Source organism: Macrosteles quadrilineatus, unplaced genomic scaffold (assembly GCF_028750875.1).
Source record: "Macrosteles quadrilineatus isolate MER2022 unplaced genomic scaffold, UCM_ALF_1.0 Scaffold_4__1_contigs__length_99947679, whole genome shotgun sequence".
Taxonomy (NCBI): domain Eukaryota; kingdom Metazoa; phylum Arthropoda; class Insecta; order Hemiptera; family Cicadellidae; genus Macrosteles; species Macrosteles quadrilineatus.
In genome coordinates, this window is record NW_026542597.1 from 8,840,572 (window position 1) to 8,863,364 (window position 22,793).

Genomic DNA, 22,793 nt, shown 5'->3' on the forward strand with positions numbered 1-22,793 from the left:
CTTTTTGCTTTATGGGTATCTGTTCAGTCAATCGTATTAACTTTATTAAAGTTGACAATGTTTATTAGTGGTAAATGGGTTGTAAAAATTTCTCAGCCTAGATCTTAAAAAGTTATAATTTAACAATGACTTTAGAACATTTTATAAGGATTATGGCTGGTAACGTAACTAAATTCAAGACTTCTCGGTTAGTTAACATATGGCTTTTTACTTCATACTAGTGGTTTTCAATAGTGAATTATGTTGGAAACTGTCATAAGTAGCTAACTTGAATCCTAAGGGTTGTGTACAAGTAAAGGGGATTTGCAGGAGAATATACTATAGTCGGGACCACGTAAGTTTGCAGTTGGTGACAGCCAATCACAAGACAAGGCTAGTGCAACGTTGCCACATAATAAAATATACTAAGCAATATTTTTAAATCAGCTGGTATTATTAGATTTGGCAACACCGCACGGTTCTCATTGGTTCATTCAAACCCATATGGTAAATAGGCTCCTCCCTCAACTGCAAACTTATGTGGTCCCGACTCTAGTTAAAAAAAAGCTAGCAGCAAGCAAATTTACAGCTGTGTTGTAATAATACTACCTATACATTTTTGTTTAGGACGATATAAAATATAAAATTTGTACAAAATGAAAGAAAACTGTTTAAATGAAACTAAGGAATGAGTATAAATCTTTGGGAATCATTAAACCAGATAAATGCCTCCTGAACAATGTTGGGCAGGATTCAGTCTCTTTGTGAAGTTGCTTCCTGATAACTGTCCTGCAGTAATGAGTTAAGGGATGCACTTTTTGAGTAAGCAATTCCTTCCTTTTTATACTATCAGTTAAGTCAGGAAGAAGCTGTTCTGATGGTTTATAGTAGGGTGCCAAAGGTAAAAGAGCCTCAATTATTTTTTCTTGATTTCCAGAAGTTTCGTCTATAATCCAATGGATAATATCTTCTGGCTCCAACACGTTGGAATGTTGCAGAAGCAACAACACCGCTTCTGTGTTTTGCCTCATGATTGCTTGTTCCATGGCAAATGGCATCCTACCATGTGGTTCGTCTGGGTCTGCATTTCTGTGTAGTAAAACTTTCAAGCATTTTAAAACAATGTCCGGAGGTGAATCATTCAAGGCGACTAGTCCGGCGCAAATTGGACTAATGTAGTTAACTAGCATGTGCTTACTGGTGACTTTTAGAGGTACACCGTGTTCAATCAGTGTGAGAAGAAAATCCAAAGTCAAGTTTCCCAACTCACACATTTTACACTCCAGCAAAAACGAAATTGGAGTGTGCAAAGTAAAACTCTTAGTAAAAAAGTTTTCAGCGTGAATAACTGGACACACCAGCGCTGCAGCGTCCAAATCAGATTTCAACACTTGGTTTAAAAACTCCAGGTTTTCTGTGTCAATGGCTAGACAAATCAAACTGTTCAACCTTTTACCAGATGTTAATCGTTCAAAGTCCCTCTCCTCGTCAAAAGTACAGTATTTGAGGATACACTCATTATTGGTTTCCCTCAAAATCAAACTGAACAACCTAAAGTCACCGGTGTGAGCCGCAAGATGGAGAGCTGTAACAGTCATGCTGTCTGCGATGTTTACATCAGCTCCTTGGTCCAGGAGATACTCTACAACAGGCACGTTGAGAGACTGTACTGCGATCATCAGTGGAGTGCGTTCATCGTGGTTCTTCAAATTTATGAGATCATTTTGTTTTGAAACAGACAACAACAACTTTGCACATTTGAAAAGACCATTTTGACAAGCAAAATGGAAGGGGTAGTTACCTTGGTACTCTATTACGTCAGGTTTGCCCCCATTCTCTAGAATACACCTACAAATATCATAACTGACATTATCTCTCCGTCTATTCAGTCCGTGAGAAGCAACAGTTGCATGTAATGGTGTATAATCGTCGTGATCTGTCACATTGACTTTAGCCCCAAACTCAATCAATTGTTTCACAATGAGTACATTACCTTCACTGCATGCAACATGAAGTGGAGTCATGTCCGAAACTTGGCTAAGATTTACATTACATTTTTTTTGTTCTAGTAAAAGTTTCACGTTCTTTACACAATTTCTCTGGGATGCCACATACAAAGGAGTTTCTTTGAGAAACGTTTGGGCGTTGATATCTGCAGATTTGTGACTCAGAAGTTCTTTCAGACATTCATTTCTGGTATCTTCCGCAGCAGCTTCGTGAACAGGTGTCCATCCTCGGTTGTCTGGTAAATTGGCACTAAAGCCACGATTTAATGCTTCCCGTACATCTTCTGGCTTGTTGTTGACAACAGCTCTGACCAAGGGAGTGGATAGAGCCCAGTCTGTGTAGTCAAATGCCATAGCTGAAACAATAATACAGAACACTTAGTACACAAAGAGTCCATAATTATAAAATCAAAGTTTGATTATTACATCTAAAATATGTAAATTTGTTGCCAACCAAACAGACTGAACAATTTTAGCATTGGTCTATAAATGAATCTTACACATAAAAAAAAGTTTAATGAATTTGTTATTTATATATGATATCAACAATAATACTCAACAATCATCAGTGGTAAGTTCTTAAAAGAAGAAATAGTCTTAATCCCAAGAATACCGATGATTTCATCCGAGTTACGCTTTGAATTCAAGCGACTACAATATCATTTGTGTCTTGCTATCAAAATCTTCTATATATATATAATACGCTAAGCAGATTTTTGTAAACAAAACTCATCCCTCATTTTTTGACCAATTTAGATGATTAAAGTGTAAAAAAATGGCCCTGATCTGAAGTTTTGCAAAGTGTTTTTTTTTGTTTTTTGAAATCTTTATTAGTTTGGGCTGGATTTTCCATCAAAGTTGGGTTTTCTCCCATAAGATTAACATGGTGGAATCTAAATATTTAAATGGAAACTTTGTGACCACTAATTTGAGAGAACGGTTGGGCGTAGAAACTTGGTAGAGGTGACCAAAGATAGGGTACTTAGTTTTGATAATGCATTTGTAAAAAAATACCGTCCTGTCCTAATGTGGTTTTATGTCAAATGTTCGTTCATTTTCAAGATGAGCTTGTTAGCAATTTTGGGGGTAGTTATACAGGGTGAGTTTCTACTGAACTACTAACTTCGCCGGAAGGTTCTACTCACTAAAAGGAACAAAAAAGTTCCTATAAACCTATGTCCGATCTTTTACCGTTTGGCTGTAATAGGGAGTTTTGGGTTTTTCTTATTTTATTAGACTTTGCCCCACAATTAATGCAATAAAAACAAAACCAATTACTTTAGAGAGTTATAGTTAAAATCATTGGAAAGAATATTAAATTTGCTATAAATCAAAGGTTCCATGCAACAATTGTGTACCATTACATAGTCTGCTTCACATCCAAAATAAAGTAAAAATTACATAAAATAAATTAATTACGTAAATTTTTATGACCCCAATTTAATACATAAAGCTACAAGATGTCTTATTTTCTAAAATAGCTTATACGAATTCAATAACAATACGAGTAGTTGAAATTAGTTTTTGTTAAGTTTATTTGTAATTAATCTAATTATTCATAAATGAATTGTTGTACCGGTAATTAAATTGTTTAAAATTCCATGTTGTAATGAAAATAAATAAAACAATACTTAAAATATTTCAATATTAATGGCCACTAGATAACCTGTCGCTCGAAATCGAGCAAAACTGCAACTAGTAATAAAATAATGAAGAACAAAAATCACAAACAGCAAAACTTCAATCATGGAGTCACTCTAAAGTAATTTCTATGACTGATTATAGAAATGTGAAAAATATTATGTTGAAAATGTTATAAAAGTAATCTACGGTAGGCCTACAATTTTTAAATATAGATATCCGTTCTCATACTGCTTTGGTAATCTCTAATGTACTGTACATAGAGGTGGGTGCCCTCTATGAGAACGTAGATGTCAACCACACACTGTATAGTGAGCTTTTCAGACCTATTGTCGGGACCACATAAGTTTGCAATTGAGGGAGGAGCCTATTTACCATATGGTTTTCAATGAACCAATGAGAACGGTGTGGTGTTGCCAAATCTAACAATACCAGCTGATTTGAAAATATAGCTTTGTATATTTTTATTAGCGTTGTCAATGGGTGATGTGGCAACGTCGCACTAGCCTCGTCTTGTGATTGGCTGTCACCAACTGCAAACTTACGTGGTCCCGACAATAATGTAGCAAGCTAAATCCCTCTCTTGAAGCCAACCAGTATGCCAAATGCCACGTACTGTATAGCATTGTTAAATTATTTCTACGATATGTTCTGTTTTAGACGTGTTTAAAACCAAAGTTTCCGGTTGGGCACATAAGAGTCGATTTAACGACGTATCTGGAATGGATTCTCTTTAAACACTATTAGTTTTTGAAAATGAAAAAAAAACTAAGATTTATTTGTCCAGGTGGTGCTCTGTTTTCAGCTTTATAATACCTGCGACATCTATACAGGTAGAATCATTGTAGCGAGGGAAGTCACTTACTTACAGGATTTTGTCTCTTACTATGCACATACGAATCTAACTTGACTCCTCGTAGCTCTCGTCCCTAAACATTTCTGCCTCAGTTTAAAAGATTGGGCAAATGAGTTGGCATTGTGACCTTATTTCCCGTATATTTTTTCATTGCATTTTTTGTTTGAATTGTTTTATATGTGCTGTTGGGTTCCAGTGCCAACGTCGTACGTATGAATCTGTGCGTATTCAGGATCATGACCTTCTTGAGGAATTGGATTACCTACTCGGAGGTTAAACTTGTCATGGATTCTGAAATTGTCCCCTGTGTGACCCTCTCGTCAAAATGAGCTTCAGAGCTGACCATGGCAAAGGCGGAATTGAATTGACAAATTTTATCCGGATAATTTATGGATCCAAGCCTCACAGCCCTGTTTTCAGATTGAGATTGGGAGTTTCCAAAAAGTTCCTGAAAGTATGGTGAATTCCGCAAATGAGGTAAACGAACCTTTCATTTATGGCAACAAAGAGTAAAAATTGAACTGTCTCGGCCAGTCTTTTCTTGTTAAAAATGTAAGCCACCGCAATGTAAAAATTTAATGTTCATTTGTCCAAGATTGAATGTATCACCACGGTGGTACTGCCACTCTGTATCCGTCAAATTGGGAGGTTGATGCAAGCGGTCACGTTTGAGTTATCTCCAGCCACTCAAAGCTCTTCGTCTTACTGGGGGCATTTAATTTTAAATTGAGATAAAATCCAAAAAATAACCAATTAACAGAAAATACTACAAAGGAATTTTGATACACATTGTAAATTACATGATAATATGGTAATATAATGGGTAACTTCACTGTGAATAATCACTTTCAAACAATCACTTAATCACACCAAACTGTAACTACATGATAATTCAGTAAAATATGATTTAATTTAATTCAACTAAATTACAAACGATTTATTGTCAGGTCTCGCTAGGAAACTCTTTCTTTATGAACCAGACTTAGTTAATAGATGTTTAAATAAAAATAAACTTAACAACTATTTCAAACTGCGTCCATATGTTTAGTCGTAAACAAAGGGAATTGAGATTGATCTAATGTCAACAGATAGCACCGCCGTTCCCAAACTTTAGCCCTTAACTGTACTTAAGTGGTGCCCTTTCTTAATGTTCTGAGACGTATTTGCACATCTACGTGAAAATGCGTTTAATTTGACACCTCAAACGTTAAAATCCGTCAAACCGTTATCGAGTTATGACTGTGAAAAGAAACCTGCTTGTGTATTAATATATAGATTATCTATAATAAAACTAGTCTCGATTGATGTAGGCCTAAGGTTAATAAAACCCTAATTTAATACTTCTAAAATAACAGTATTTAAAATCAAAATGTTTAGGCCTACTTGGTACAGTGTTGGTTATTAAAAGTAGGCCTATGTAAAAAAGAAAGATTAAAAAAAATGTAATTAGGCTACCTTAAAAATTTATAAAAACTAGCATGTTTTATATCTATTGTTTTATTAACAGTCAATGTAAATTTGCTTAACATCGATGAACATTGAACACGAATAAAAGTTTTTCCATTGGGTAATCGTATTTTAGGAAAACGTCTACTATAGTCACGACGGCTTTCTGCCGCATTGCCGGAACAGTTTTTTTTTTCCTAGGACGCTAGGCACGAGCCTGGGATTGTTTTTCACATTGCATCAGGCTAGCCCTAGGGGTTGTGGCATTATCACTTGGATAAAATCCATTGGTGACTTGGCGGGGATCGAACCCGGGACCTCAGGGACTGAAGCCCCGCGCTCTAACCACTACGCCAGCTCGCTCCCCGGAATTGCCGGAACAGTAAACATATACAAAGTGTATAAATCAGCGTACTCTTGATTGATAAAAGGTTCCATATTGTAATCAATGTTGAAATAGTATATTACGTTAATAGTCCTGAAAATACGTGTTTACTGGCCGAGTTACGTACTATAGTTTAGGCCATACTACTAAATCTGTACAAATCCTTATACATTACCACCAACTAAAGGACAACAAATCACTAGAGAGGTTATGTTTTAGTTATACAGTAAAACCTATACAGTAAAACGATAACTAATAAGATAATAAAGACTAACTTAAATAATAAGAAAAACACGTAAAAAGGAAATGTTCAAGTCCCAAAATCATTGATTTCTAGCGCTTTTCGCAATGTTCAAACGTAATTTTCAGGGTGAAATAGCCTAGTTGTTACCCCAAAAGTGCCAAAGGTAAAAAGTGCTTAAAATAGACTAGTTTTGGTAGATAAGGCAAACAATGTAATATAACCTATCATCTGTTTGTTCAACAGTACAAGTACAAGTAACTACTGCAGTAAACAAGAGCCCCTTAGTTTACCTGTAGAAACCTGCAAAATACACCATGGATAATTGTGTTAACCTATAGGCCTATTAATTACTTTGGCTTTTCTAAATTTTATAGTTTGTTCAAAATACGCTCCCAATAAGCTACGCTCTAGAAAATTCAGATTTGCTGAGTCAATGGCTCTGTATCGCGACATATTGTATCACGAATATTGACACGTCACGTGTAGAGAATACAAGACACTGACACATTGTCTCACACCTTGTCTTGAGATGGATAAGCAGAGTTTCAGTACCGGTAGCAAAAAATATGAACTAACTTATAATGACAAAAATGAACAGGACAAAGACTGGTTCACGAATGTATAAATAGGTAGCGTTGTAAGCAACTAGTGGTTTTAAGGAATCCATACTTCTAGGTTCATGGTATTCTTATGCGACTATTAAGACTTATTAAGTAGTACAAGTTCAGTACTGTATTAGGCCTACCCGTACGGTATCTAGGGAAATGTACTCACCTAGGCCTAACCTAAAAGTGTTGGTAAACTTACACTTACCTTGATTTTTTTTAAACAGTTTATTTAATTTTCTAACATTTAAATTAATAATATTGGTATGATTATTGACCACATTAGGGCCTATACTAAGTATATTTATTTAGTGAGGGTATAAGGCCACACTGACACTAATAACAATAAATAAATACTACACCAACATCAACAACAAACAACAAACATTTTACAAAGAGGGTTTGGTTTGGGGAGTGGAGTGAGTGGAAAACTAGTGATAGCAGTCAGTCTAGTCTGGACTGTCTGGAGGACTGGTGGACTGGACTGAACCATGGATGGACTGAACTGATGCTATGTTTTTTCTTCATTAGTTTTCTCTTTTACCATACAGCTACAAAGTTCTTGATTATTTCAAATTTCCTTTTGACACTCATTTTCTTATCTATCTTTTAAGGGGTAAAAATAAGGAAACAAGGTAATAAGGTAGTTTGGTTGAATTTGCTACTGTCATCTTAGCCCAGTAAACAAGGTTTTTTTAAACGCAACTAAATCAAGGAATTTCAATGTTTTCCTCCCTTCCCATAGCATTTTAGGATTGTAGATACCTTAATCCAATCGGCATAGACAGTTTCCACACCCCGGACAGCTCGCCTTGACTACTTCCTTTACCACTTCCTCCGTCGCGGACCTGTTTTCCTCCCTTCCCATAGAATTTTAGGATTGCAGATACCTTAATCTAATCGTCACAAACAGTTCTCACAGTCCGGACTGCTTACCTTTACTACTCCATCCACCACTTACTACGTCACGGGCCTGATGTTTCCCTCCCTTCCCATAGCATCATAGGATTGCAAATACCTTAATCTAATCGTCATAAACAGTTCCCATAACCCGAACAGCTCACCTTGACTACTTCCTTCACCAATTCCTACGTTGTGGACATGTTTCCTTCCCTTCTAATAGCATTTTAGGATTGCAGATACCTTAATCTAATCGTCATAAACAGTTCCCAAACTCCGGACAGCTCGCCTTGACTACTTCCTTCACCACTTCCTATGTCGCGGACCTGTTTTCCTCCCTTCCCATAGAATTTTAGGATTGCAGATACTTAAATCTAATCCTCATAAACACTTCCACACTTCAGACTGCTCACCTTTACTACTTCCTTCACCACTTCCTACGTCACGGACCTCAAGCTAGTGTCGTCATTTGATTATATTTATGATCCATACCGTTTCTGTTATAATAACAAAATGGCAGCTAAAAATGATTAAGACAATGGTTATTAAAATTAATTTTGAACTGCCATTTTGTTATTAATGGTTCAAATTCCATTTTCTTGATAATTGTTATGTTTTGTCAAGACCTGTAAAATGATACCAAATTCGACTATACTTAATTGCTATTTAAAAATTTTGAGCTACCCCCTACCCCCACTACCCCTAAGGGCAAAATTTTTGAAACTGACCATAATTTTAATATCATTTATTAATATATATATAAACACAGATTATCTCTATATATAGATATATAAAGATTTGAACAAATGGTGTTTTTGGCCTCTGGGGACATCAAAATGAAAAAGTAAATCGGTCCCGGGCCTAGATCTTACCATGAGAAGGTAATAGCTACTTCCCTATAGGGAAATTCGCTAAAAACAATTAAAAAACATTCTGTGCCATCTAAATATATAAAAATCAAAGCCCTCACTGACTCACTAATTCTCCCACTTCCCATTTATACTTAGGAGGCTGAAATTCGGTACAGCTCGTGACACCTAAGCTGGCACTTGGCCTAGCGCGAGCAGTGTAGGCGGGAGGAGGGTGGAGGTAGGCAAAAGACCGGACTGCAAACATTTCCGCTGCCTCACGGGGTTGACTCCCCTTGCATTGTACTTGAGCGCCTTCATATGGGTCGCGAGGACAGTTGATGCAACCCGCATGGCGGGACATAATGTTTTTGAAATAAGTACTAGTAGCGATAGGCCAAGTGCCAGCTTAGATGTCACGAGCTGTACACCGATTCTTTAAATAGCATTAAAGGAAAACATAGGCATAGGCATTAAATAGGAAAACTAAGTAGTTTTTATTCTGATCGGGCTTTCGGGCTCCCCCCCAGTGGCTCTGGAGTTTCCCATGTTAACCTTATGATTTTTCATATTTAAAAGGAATTAATGAATCGTTGGTTCTGTTCTATGATGTTCAATAGCATTAAAGTTACAAGGATTACCAACGGGTGCAGCACTATTATTTTTTTAAATTTATGACAACAGATAATTTGGAACCCCATATAGATTGGTTTTTTTTTTCAAAATGAGAGTGTTTATGAATTGGATAATTAAGCAGATTTGGGTTTCGGGTATTACAGTATAACTATGAGTGGGTCTATATTTGAATCATTGTTACACCAGGTAGTTGGTTAATTTGTGCTGCCCAATAAATTGTTCATACTAATAGATATGAATCCACAGATTTAGGGTACATGTACACATGGGATGAGACCATTGTATCTCGAGGGTCTCAGGATAAACTATAAGCACACAATTACACCAAGCGATACTTGCACAGGACAAAAAGCTTTGTAGGCACAACTGACACAATTGGTTGTAGATAAGAAATGCGTAGGAGCTGTGATGTTTAGGTTTAAGTGGTTAGTGAGGGAAAATAACACTTTTTCACAACTAATAAGGTTTAATAAAACTATAGTGATCAATACAAAACACTTTTACATGTGTAATTAGTTATGTTAAAAATAAATATTTACTGTATTTACACACTTTATTAATTAATTGAATTGACCTCAACTACCTATATATTTTTTATAAACAAAATTGACACAAGAGTTTCTTTATATTTTAAACATGACCTAAAAAAAGTTTTAACTAACTAAAAAGTGTAATGATTTCAAAGTTAAAACTGAAAAAAAACCTTATATTGGTGAGCACGAATGATTTAGAGTATGGCTCTCAGAACATTTGAATTATTTTAAAAATAAATGCTAGAAAATATACTATGTTGATAAGTTTCAAGCCTGCATAAACAAAATATTATAATTAGTGTTACCAGCAAAGTAAACTGTAAAAGCATAGGTATGCCTAGCATATCCGTAAGTGCCCACTTGAGTAGCTATGTTTATTTTAGGATTGTCATAGTACTATTTACAATATTACAGAATATCTATGATAATTTACAATGATTAAAGAACAAAACAAATGAGTTTACAATAATACTGTTAGCAAAATATTTCATGGCAATACAGTAACAAAGTACACAATAAAATAAACAGAATTTCAACATGGCATGCAAACGAAACGCACATTTAAATCTAAATTTACAACAACGTTAAAACTCTAAAAAATCAACTTACTAGAAACTCTGCTCAGTCAGTAACATTTTCCTGTATTTTACCATCTATAAAATATTGGAATGTTTAAAGCTTGGCTAAAAAATGTTTTAAACACTTAAAACACAAATAAAATAAAATTGATGAGTTGTGAATGAAAAGGCTGCACTTATACGGCAAACATATATTGTGTTTAAATTTTACTCACAAGCCAATTTTGAAAAATGGCATTATATCTCACAAAATCAATTAAACAGAATTTAAATCATAAATTTCCCAAAAGTAGAAGATTGGCTAGGTACAGATATAGGCCTACTCAACTTTGAAAACTTTAATCTTTTATGTTTTGAACTATTTGGTAGATGCATCTTGTGAAGCAGCATATGAAGGTCGGTGATGGCACAAACTATGGAGTTATGTGAGCGTAGCCCGTACTGTAGGCGACACTCCCATACAGGTCAGACCCTGGAGATTGACTTCCCTGAAACAAAAAAACATTTTAGGTTTAGCTTCAATTTACTATCATTCATTATCAATATAATTTGAGTTTGAGACACCACCTATGTGCATATTTTAATCCAAATATGAATGAAGGATATTAGTAGGATGGAGTGTGGTGTCAACTGTAGCTTTGTTACTAAGACCAGATGTTTCATTAGTCACGACTAGTGATTCAGGGGGACTCAAAACCGATATATCCACTCAAAACTCAAACTCGAAAATTTTTACAAAAACAATAGCCTACCATACTTTCTCTATATACAAGTAGTATAGGGGGAGAAAGTAAAATGTTACTACGACATAAGAAAGAAGGGGGTTCCAGTTAAGAAGACTTTTGCAAGATTCTTGTATGGGTGAATGTATAATGGTAATATTTGATCCAGAATTAAAACTCACAGAGAGAAACCTATTGAGCTCTTCTTGAGTATCGAAGATCATGACTACGAACGGAGAACCAGGGACATGTTCCCCGGCCCACTTAACCTCGACACGGTAGTCACCCGGCTCCGTCGGGTCAAACTTGCAGAGAATCGTCCGGTCTTTCTGCGACTCTCGCTGCATCTCCACACGGAACGCACCTAAAACAAAACATGGAAGGTAAATTTTTCAAAAAAGGTATAAATCAATAATTTTGAATCAAATTTTATTTTAAATTCAAATATTAAATATTAAAATAATAAAAAAAATTATACCCTGTAGAGCTTTGTAGGAATTATTTGTTATACAAAATGCACCACAGTACATTAAAGATCTGATGTCACTTACAAGGTTATTACTGACAAGACTCTAAAATACACTATAAGAACAAACCTGCAGAATAAGTTCTATAATCAATAATAGAGAAATTTACTAATAGGTTTTTGTCCCTAATGTTTGTGCAATGGGGAAAATGTTAATAAATTACAATCATGTTAACTTGATTTAAGGATGTTTTTAAAGTTTCCATTAGTGTTACAATATATAAAAAAAACACTAGGCCCATAAATATGTTAACAAAAAAGACTAGAATTTACCTTAAAAATAAAACGTTATTGTGAAATCCTTTATATAAAGATTAGAAAATCCATTGTCAGGTAAAATTTGTTCTCTGTTTTTAAGGATCCACAAAAATTCGGACTCTACCTTTTGGCCCTCTGACTCTGACGGTGAGCTGGCCAGCACCTGCGCCGCGCGTGTCACAGATGAAGCGAGACTGGAACGTAGCCAAGACTCCATGTTCCACACCGGGGCCGTAGACTCTTACCTTGCTGGCGTCTGGCGCTCCGGACACCCTCAGAGTGAACGGACTGCCTGGCACATCCACACCTGCACACGAACAAATGAATAACCAAAACAGTTTCCTGCAAACAAACTAAAAATATAAAGCATTAACTTGTTGAATATCTTCAGGTAAATCTGTTGGGATTTGAGTTACCACAGAAGAATGGGAATAATAACTAGATATTTAAACTCACCTCCATATTTAACAGTGAGCGTATGTCGACCGGCCTCTTGTGGTTTGACGTTGAGTGTGAATGTTCCGTCGCTGTGGTCGTAGAGTTCACAGTATGCGACCTTGTGGGGTCCAACGCAGTGAGCACTCAACTCTCCTACAAATTCAAACAGATTTATTTATAATTCCAACTAGCCTACGTAATACGGATATAATTGAAAATTTGAAAGGAGAATGTAACCTTTTTGTTACTTCCCGAACGGGAAATTTTTTTTAGTTCTTATCCGTTAGGTGGTTCAACTGACTGGTTGCGGTCTTTTATATAGCAGCTCAGATAAATTTCACATCAGTTGGCCCTGCCGTATAGCCTGTTGTACTGCCCACCATAAAAACAATCAAACCCTTTAGAAGGCAAGCAAAAATTGTAAAAAAAACAGATGTATGAATACTAGTGGTGATACTCAGTGAGCAGCATTGAAACTAAAATAGTTCTGTGCTAGCAAGGTTCAGATTCAGATCACTTTATTCAAGATAGGTAGCCGCCATAACGGCTGTTGAGCTGATTGAGACAACCCACTGATTATGTGATGGACAGAAACAGCTGAATTTAAAACAATTCCATGCCTTTCAAGTCAACAACAATCAAGAATTGCTGGCTAACCAAAGTAAACTAAAAACTGTATAACTGAGAAAATTGCAAAACCGAGAGAAAATCTCCTAACTGAGACAGGTTAAGGTAACATACCTGGTCCTGCAGCCCGAGTGTCGATGAAGCTCCTGATGTCTTTGCCAACAGTTCCTGTGCCGAGGCCGTCCCCTGAGCAGACGACTCTCGATGCATCACACACAGCAGTCACTGTTACCTTGAGTGGACAACCTTTCACTTGTCTGAAACATGCAATCAATCTGTGCAAAACCTCCATAACCACCAAAGATATTTCAGTTAAAAACATTTTCAATAGTCATTACAACAACTTAACTAGTTTGTACAACATAAACCATTATAATAACATAAAAAAATTGAGTAAAAAATCATCTTTTAGCTAGTGTTTTTAAAGTTCCAGAGCAGGTATGCGCCAGGGTGCGTCGAGGTGTATGTGTCTTGTACAAATTGTCTCCAACAGTCACTTTGAATATTTCTGCTACTAAGAAAGAGTGTAGGCAACACTGCTTTGCCATAGAGAAGTATTGGTTTGAACTGTACTGCAAGACCTACCTGTCTGACCACATAACATTGAGCAGGTATGCGCCAGGCTGCGTCGGGGTGTATGTGGCTTTGTACACATTGTCTCCAACAGTCACTTTGAATATTTCTGCTACTAAGAAAGAGTGTAGGCAACACTGCTTTGACATAGAGAAGTATTGGTTTGAACTGTACTGCAAGACCTACCTGTCTGACCACATAACATTGAGCAGGTATGCGCCAGGCTGCGTCGGGGTGTATGTGGCTTTGTACACATTGTCTCCAACAGTCACTTTGAATATTTCTGCTACTAAGAAAGAGTGTAGGCAACACTGCTTTGACATAGAGAAGTATTGGTTTGAACTGTACTGCAAGACCTACCTGTCTGACCACATAACATTGAGCAGGTATGCGCCAGGCTGCGTCGGGGTGTATGTGGCTTTGTACACTTTGTCTCCAACAGTCACTTTGAATATTTCTGCTACTAAGAAAGAGTGTAGGCAACACTGCTTTGACATAGAGAAGTATTGGTTTGAACTGTACTGCAAGACCTACCTGTCCGACCACATAACATTGAGCAGGTATGCGCCAGGCTGTGTCGGGGTGTATGTGGCTTTGTACACATTGTCTCCAACAGAGATCAGAGTCACTTAGAATATTGCTGCTACTAAGAAAGAGTGTAGGCAACACTGCTTTGACATAGAGAAGTATTGGTTTGAACTGTACTGCAAGACCTACCTGTCCGACCACATAACATTGAGCAGGTATGCGCCAGGCTGTGTCGGGGTGTATGTGGCTTTGTACACATTGTCTCCAACAGAGATCGAGTCACTTTGAATATTGCTGCTACTGAGAAAGAGTGTAGGCAACACTGCTTTGACATAGAGAAGTATTGGTTTGAACTGTACTGCAAGACCTACCTGTCCGACCACATAACGTTGAGCAGGTATGCGCCAGGCTGCGTCGGGGTGTATGTGTCTTGTACAAATTGTCTCCAACAGTCACTTTGAATATTTCTGCTACTAAGAAAGAGTGTAGAGGCAACACTGCTTTGACATAGAGAAGTATTGGTTTGAACTGTACTGCAAGACCTACCTGTCTGACCACATAACATTGAGCAGGTATGCGCCAGGCTGCGTCGGGGTGTATGTGTCTTGTACAAATTGTCTCCAACAGTCACTTTGAATATTTCTGCTACTAAGAAAGAGTGTAGGCAACACTGCTTTGACATAGAGAAGTATTGGTTTGAACTGTACTGCAAGACCTACCTGTCCGACCACATAACGTTGAGCAGGTATGCGCCAGGCTGCGTCGGGGTGTATGTGTCTTGTACAAATTGTCTCCAACAGTCACTTTGAATATTTCTGCTACTAAGAAAGAGTGTAGGCAACACTGCTTTGACATAGAGAAGTATTGGTTTGAACTGTACTGCAAGACCTACCTGTCCGACCACATAACATTGAGCAGGTATGCGCCAGGCTGCGTCGGGGTGTATGTGGCTTTGTACACATTGTCCCCAACAGAGATCAGAGTCACTTTGATGTCGTTCTTCATCCCTGTCAATGTCACCTCGGGCATGCCTGCAAATAACACCATTAGGATCAGTGTCACTGTGAAAATACATTTCACTTAGTGATGGGTCGGTACCCCTTTTTCAATGTCGGTTCCGGTACCGGTTCCTAACCAAAATCGATTCTCGGTTCTCGGTACCAGTACCATCGGTATCATATATATTAAAATGTGACAGGGTTTTTTTTTATTTCACGATTCTGAATCCACTTGACAGGTTTTCATGATTTTTGTGTTGAACGAAAGATAATTTTGAGAACTAGGGAATGTCAAACAGTTAGAGTGAACTTGACTGAGTTAGAGGTTCGAGTCGTACATTTAGTGGTGTTTATGTTGCCTTTGTATTTCCATAGTTCGTTCAAAACAAAGTAAAATAAAGAACTGTATGAATTAAATCAAATAATCCTGTAACTTGTAACTAACTATTATTAATGTTATTATTAATCAACTTCAGATAAGAAAATGATGGCTTTAAGGTAGTATAATTTTGACAATATAAATAGGTTAACACACCTTCCGTCGTCAATCCTAAAATTAGTCTATGGCGGAAAGTTTCAAAACATATAAAAATATGTTTCGAAACTAGTACACAACTGTATTTGCTCCCACAGAAATTATCTATCACTCATTTCATGTCATTGCATATCATTCATCCTCAAGAAAAATTCAAAAAATCTTTTTTTCCGTTTTTATTTAATCTCTGTTTGAATTCCCAATCAACAAATTCAGGTCATTAAAGACTCTATGCAACCCAGCAGGCGCACAGGCAGAGTTTGTCTATGTCTGCTGATTCCACAAGACCAATTAATTATAACTAGCTACAAAATTATAAGTTTATTATGTTTGTTTTGCTAGTTTTTGTATAATTCAACATTAAGTTCACAACTTTGTAAATTTTTTTCTATTCTTGATTATTTTATGTTGTAAACTTAATATTATAGTAAAGAGTGTAAACTTTGTATTATGTAGCAAATTTAACGGAATAAATCATTCATTCATTCATTCTGAAATAATCATCCTATTGCCTACCATTGATAATATTTTATGATAAATATGCCCTTTCAAATAGCCCTAACTGAAATAATAATCATCATTGTTGACAATTTGAATTTTGTAATAATGAGTAAATAAAAATATAACCTATTAACTTGGTACCGAAGGTATCATCGATAAATATTACACCATCGATTCTTGGTCCCGGTACTTTTCCCAAGAACCTGTGGAACCGACATATGATGTTAAGTACAGACCCATCACTAATTTCACTGTACACTAATAAAGTAACTGTAATAGAGGACTAACTTAAGATTAATTGCATCAATTAATTATGCAAACCATGTTTTAATATGTTTCGAAATTCTGGTAGGGATTACATTTAACTTGCCAAATAAGATTGATGCAGTACTCAAACTTGGTCATTTTGAGTGACAGCAAAGTAATAATGTCTAGTTGTAATAAGCTTACACATTTGTCTTCTATCACATGTTCTATATTTTGTACAATGAATATTTACTCAGTCCGTGTTAAAGAGGAATGGTCATGCTCAATGTCTTTGTGAACTTGAGGCCACCAACAGCTTGAAAACCATGGTAATTCAAAGTAATTAAAGAATGGCTCATAGATAAGCATAATACATTAAGGAAGAATGAATGGATAGACAACTAAATTACCCAAGAAAAGAGTTCCAGTCAGTGGAAGTGTAGGCACATAAACAATCTTTTGTGTTCTGTCAACTGTCTGTAACTACTGTTTGTGTGCTGTAAACTGTTTGTAGCTACTGTTTGTGTGCTGTAAACTGTTTGTAGCTACTGTTTGTGTTCTGTCAACTGTCTGTAACTACTGTTTGTGTGCTGTAAACTGTTTGTAGCTACTGTTTGTGTGCTGTAAACTGTTTGTAGCTACTGTTTGTGTTCTGTCAACTGTCTGTAACTACTGTTTGTGTGCTGTAAACTGTTTGTAGCTACTGTTTGTGTGCTGTAAACTGTTTGTAGCTACTGTTTGTGTTCTGTCAACTGTCTGTAACTACTGTTTGTGTGCTGTAAACTGTTTGTAGCTACTGTTTGTGTGCTGTAAACTGTTTGTAGCTACTGTTTGTGTTCTGTAAACTGTTTGTAGCTACTGTTTGTGTGCTGTAAACTGTTTGTAGCTACTGTTTGTGTGCTGTAAACTGTTTGTAGCTACTGTTTGTGTTCTGTCAACTGTCTGTAACTACTGTTTGTGTGCTGTAAACTGTTTGTAGCTACTGTTTGTGCTGTCAACTGTCTGTAACTACTGTTTGTGTGCTGTAAACTGTTTGTAGCTACTGTTTGTGTTCTGTCAACTGTCTGTAACTACTGTTTGTAGCTACTGTTTGTGTGCTGTAAACTGTTTGTAGCTACTGTTTGTGTTCTGTCAACTGTCTGTAACTACTGTTTGTGTGCTGTAAACTGTTTGTGTGCTGTCAACTGTATAGAACTCTTTTTTGGGTAATTTAGTTGTGTATCCATTCCTTCCTCCCTAACGTATTAAAAGCCAAGTGTTCTTTTCTCCAAAGAACTTACAGTACTAGACTTAAGGTAATTTGACCTATTTTCTATCCACATAAAAGTGAGTCAAAGACTACAAAATGAAATTAAACTCACAAAGCAAATATAACTTACCCGGCCCCGCCTGTGAGCCGTCGATGGTGAACTCCGCCTGCTGGTTGCACACGGCCCCCGCGAGGCCCTTGCCTGTGAGGATGACCCTGACTCCCCCAGTGCCTCCCTCAGCCAATGCCTGGATGGGGGAGAGAGGGAGGGGGAAGCCCCCGTAGCTAAGGTGAAGTGTGTGTGGGCCGGGGGTGCGGGGGGTGATCAACAGCTGTAGTCTGTCTGGTGTCGGCGACTCTATTGGGACTGGTAGAGTAGAGTTATGAGGTGCTTTGCATTCTGCCACAAGGTCTCCTGTTGATGAAAATGTTGAATAAAAGTTAATAAACCGTTTTTACATCTGAGCACATTTGGTATACGGGTTGAATCAGACCACCCGTGGCATGGATTGAGCTTAACAATTTTAATATAAGCCTACTTTATAAAAAAAAATGATAACAAGGATATAATTATTAATTGACTATTAAAACTTTTTAACCAATATTAGAACGCCTGTAAGAATGATATTTTTTAAAGGGATGTAGTTAACAAAATTAGAGCCCATGGGCTAAAATATAAACAATAAATGGCTATAAAATATGGCACTGATTTTTCATCCTAAACAGAGTATGTTGAAAATAAACCTACTCTCTGAATCCCATTCAATTCATTCACCGAAGAAATCCTTTTGACAAAATATTGTATTTTTTTATGTTCCACCTTCACATCCTAGGACGCTATTTCTAGCCCGGAACTGTTTTATGACAAAGTATCAGTGATATGTTTTGTTTTGTGTGTATCTATCGTTACTCTTATTTGGTCAGCTAAACTCTTTCTCTTATCAAAAGTCTTCCTAATGAGTCACTTGCCTCATTGAAAAGCTAATGTTTAATCACCTGGTCCTGCCTGGGAGACGTCAAAGGTCAGCCTGGTAGGAACGTGGACTGACAACGGCAGCCGACCTCCGGGAATATCTCCTATCAACCTCACCCTCTCCACGCAGACGACATAGGCTCGGAATGGAGAACCTTAGGTACACAAACATCTCAATAAAATATTTTTACACAGTATGCAAAATAATGTGGTACAGTAAAACACAAACCATCTATCTGGATCGATTTGGATTGGACCCCATCCAAATAATGAAAAAACTAGATAAATTTATTTTGAAATAAAAAATTATTTTAAACAAACATAAACAAGTTTTCACTAAATTTAACACTCAACGTTTTTGACATTTAAATAAACATTTTTGTTATCACAATGGTGTACATGGTGTGTTACTAAATCTTGTGAAGACCAATCACTGTCAGACGAGGTGACGGATACAACTAGCAACACCTCCTACTATAAGGCAGTGTACTGTTCAGATGACTCATCCACCGCCGATCAATACGATATTACAATAGACTCACTGCATGGCACACATTAAATTATGTAATGGATTACCACAAACTGCAATGAATTAAATGTTTTTGGCAGATTTTATATAGCTGATTGATAAAATTACTACAGAGAACCCGGACAACATACTAAAGATAACATACAAGGATGTTATAAAATAAAAATGTTTGATCAACTCCCCTCCATAAAATTATAGCAATAGTCAAAATGTCTTTATTATTTATAGTACATAATAATGGTACAGATGGTTCAATCAATTAAAATAATACAAGGGTAAACAATGGTATTAAACATCAATGGAGTCAATTTGAACTTACATTAAGAAATAATTGAAATTTATAAATAGCTGTGAACTTACCAGCAATAGGTTTTCCATTGCAAGCTATCCTGATGTCGTAGACACCAACCTTAGACGGGGTGTAAGTCACTTCATACTCACAATTGTTTTGAGTCTTTGTCACCTAAAAGTAAAACAATTAATTACACCACAATTACATTAAAAATAAAATAAAAGGAAAGCAATATCTACTTTTATCAACAATTTAATAAAAACACATAGTACAGACTCTCTTTCACTTCTCCGATTTTATATAATTTAAGTAAAAATTCTTTACTTTCAGCCTATTTTTGACCCAGACATCTTTTAAACTCAATAAAGATCTTGGTTACTTTTTATTGGTAAACCCACTAATATATCTCGATTATTTGTTCACTACAGTAGAACGTCAATAATCCGGACGTCAAAAATCCGGACCGTCGATAATCCAGATTCGCTACCTTGACAATTCAAATACACAGTAGCGTTCAAATGGACTGATGTGTGGCTCATTATTGCACTTGCGCGGGAGCGCAAGGGGCGGGAGAGTGGAACAAGGGAGTGTGGTGTGCGGGAGCGGGAGGGGAGGTGGGTCTGAAGGTCACAGCAACAACCACTATCAATCGGGCGGCCATTTTATGTCTAGTCTAATGTAGTTGTAGTTCCTCTCGCTCTCGCAACTGAATGTTCTACTGTGTCGTCTGCGTTTGGTTATTGTTTTTGCAGTTAAAAGTGTACATCAGTATCGTTGGTTGATAATATGTTGTGTGTCCAACTGTTTGTGCTCATTTTGTGGCTTATAGAAGTTATTGTTTGACTGTACTGTATTAGTACTGTATTGTCGATCATTTATTAGGTGCCCTGTGTTTACTGTACACGAACTGTCTTGTTTTCTTTGTTTATTATTTTGTGTTACAGTTTAAATAAAGTGCAGTACTGAACTAATTACAGCTTTTTCTTGTGTTTACCTACTGCTATTGTTTATATTGGTAAATTATCAGGCTTTTGATAACAGTTTTTTAGTTTTAAGGTATAAAAATAGCTTATGTTTGAAAATCCTGATTTGTTGATAACCCGGATGAGGACCGGTCCCAATTAATCCGGATTATCGACGTTCTACTGTATCTCCCAGAAAACTGTAAGTAGCCATTTTAAGTAGATGTTTGTTTTGTGTTAGTTTGTGCATAGAGTTGATTTGTTGATAACCCGGATGAGGACCGGTCCCAATTAATCCGGATTATCGACGTTCTACTGTATCTCCCAGAAAACTGTAAGTAGCCATTTTAAGTAGATGTTTGTTTTGTGTTAGTTTGTGCATAGAGTTGATTTGTTGATAACCCGGATGAGGACCGGTCCCAATTAATCCGGATTATCGACGTTCTACTGTATCTCCCAGAAAACTGTAAGTAGCCATTTTAAGTAGATGTTTGTTTTGTGTTAGTTTGTGCATAGAGTTGATTTGTTGATAACCCGGATGAGGACCGGTCCCAATTAATCCGGATTATCGACGTTCTACTGTATCTCCCAGAAAACTGTAAGTAGCCATTTTAAGTAGATGTTTGTTTTGTGTTAGTTTGTGCATAGAGTTGTTTTGTTTTGATTTTCTCTTTATTTTCATTTGGTTTTTCATTGTTAATCCAAACTGACTGTCTTTTGTATTTGAACCTGCTTATTTTGTAACTTTTAACAAAGAAAATTTGACGTTGGTTTGTAATTGAATGAAGGCTTTGACTTTGACAATAATTTCTAAGCACTTGTCAGATCTTAAATCAAATTTTCTAAATCTCCAGGTTCATGGGTAATCTATTTTACAAATTTAAACAAAACACCGATATTCTTGAGCTGTTTATGATTAAATATTCCATCAAGAATAAGTAATCCGCTCGTACCTGACATTTGACTGACTGGTCGCCCGGCCCATCCATGGTGACGTCAGGCTTAGCGTGAGGCGAGAGTCCGCTACAAGCCACCATGAACCTGGACGTTGTGTCTAGCAGTGCGCGTGACAGTCCTGGCCCCCACGCCCGGGCAACGCCACTCTCCACTACGGTGAATGTGAGCGGGGAGTCTGTAGAGACAGAGAAAACCTTATGTAACACTCAGGAAAAAGTAACTATAAAAACATCTGACCTGAGAAACAATTACGAATTCTGGTATTTTACTACAACCTTCAGAGGCAATTTTACTACATTTTCTCGATTTAGATTTCGAGCCAAATCAATGCAATTGTGTTGATCACATTTTGTGAGCCATCAACTACCTGGAACTCTTTCCTTGGATGTGTGTATCCATTCATTTTTCCTTAATGTATTCCTAAGCCAAGTGACTTTTCCAAGAAAAAAATATGATGTTTATATTTGAAGAAAAAGGCATAATGGTTGATTTGGAATTTGTTGAAAAGGGATGTTAAGCTATCTTACCTGAGAAAGCTGATAAGCTTATCCTGGGGCTGATAAAAAGATCACAAAACAAAACACAAAGAATTCACCTTAATATAGGACATCTTCACAGACTACCTATTATACAAATTTGAAACTGAAGCTTACTCCAGTTTTCAACTTAAACAATCTGGCCGAGGCATCACAGAGTCTTTAGTCAGCGGAGGACCTTAAGACTGGAGGGCTATGCCACATTTTCAAATAATTATAATAATAAGAACATGTAAATAGTACAAGACCCTGGGGATAGTGCACAATGCAAAACGATCATGGGCTAAACTATCATGGGCTAAACGATCATGCAAAACATATCAAGAACTAAGGCAACCATCAAGATAAGTATGGATTATTTTTATTTAATATTAAATCAATCTGTGTGATAACACATATTGCAAGATGCTCTAGAAATTTTCACAACAACAAAATCTCAAGGACAAAGTAGAGTAACTGACCAGGGATGCTGTCGCCACCGTAGGTGATGTGGAAGCAGTAGTTGCCAGGTAGTGATGGACACAGCTCAATGAGATCCGTCTCCTCTCCGATGCTGCGTACAGACAGTGGCAAGTCTTGTCCCAGTGGACTGCGTACAGTCACGTCAAGTTCTGCAAATCCTGCGTTCTTACGCAGGACTACCAACAACACACAACACGTTACTGAAAGTCGTTACCCCTCAATAC

The 22,793-nt window shown here is 36.8% G+C and overlaps 2 protein-coding genes across 2 annotated transcripts in view; both read right to left on the reverse strand.

The window, feature by feature from the left end:
- Positions 1-432: 432 nt before the first annotated feature.
- LOC128991907 (serine/threonine-protein phosphatase 6 regulatory ankyrin repeat subunit B-like) lies at positions 433-7,499 on the reverse strand. The gene is made up of 2 exons (XM_054415182.1): positions 7,371-7,499; positions 433-2,341 (listed from the first exon to the last, which is right to left on the reverse strand). The coding sequence occupies exon 2, from the start codon at positions 2,337-2,339 to the stop codon at positions 651-653; it is 1,689 nt and encodes a 562-aa protein (XP_054271157.1). The 5' UTR covers positions 2,340-2,341; positions 7,371-7,499; the 3' UTR covers positions 433-650.
- A 3,481-nt stretch (positions 7,500-10,980) lies between these two features.
- Positions 10,981-22,793, reverse strand: part of LOC128992511 (filamin-C) — a 143,066-nt gene continuing 131,253 nt past the window's right edge. The window contains exons 40-50 of the mRNA XM_054416119.1: positions 22,569-22,745; positions 21,568-21,746; positions 19,721-19,823; positions 18,855-18,986; positions 17,989-18,273; positions 15,222-15,360; positions 13,343-13,485; positions 12,620-12,754; positions 12,288-12,470; positions 11,562-11,743; positions 10,981-11,145 (exon numbers count right to left, since the gene is read on the reverse strand). Of these exons, the coding sequence (XP_054272094.1) occupies positions 11,071-11,145; positions 11,562-11,743; positions 12,288-12,470; positions 12,620-12,754; positions 13,343-13,485; positions 15,222-15,360; positions 17,989-18,273; positions 18,855-18,986; positions 19,721-19,823; positions 21,568-21,746; positions 22,569-22,745 (1,733 nt within the window). The 3' untranslated portion in view covers positions 10,981-11,070. The remainder of the gene's footprint in view (positions 11,146-11,561; positions 11,744-12,287; positions 12,471-12,619; positions 12,755-13,342; positions 13,486-15,221; positions 15,361-17,988; positions 18,274-18,854; positions 18,987-19,720; positions 19,824-21,567; positions 21,747-22,568; positions 22,746-22,793) is intronic.

Excerpts from the sequence above, each read along its gene's own strand:
- LOC128991907 (XM_054415182.1), bottom strand. The coding sequence starts at position 2,339 with ATGGCATTTGACTACACAGACTGGGCTCTATCCACTCCCTTGGTCAGA.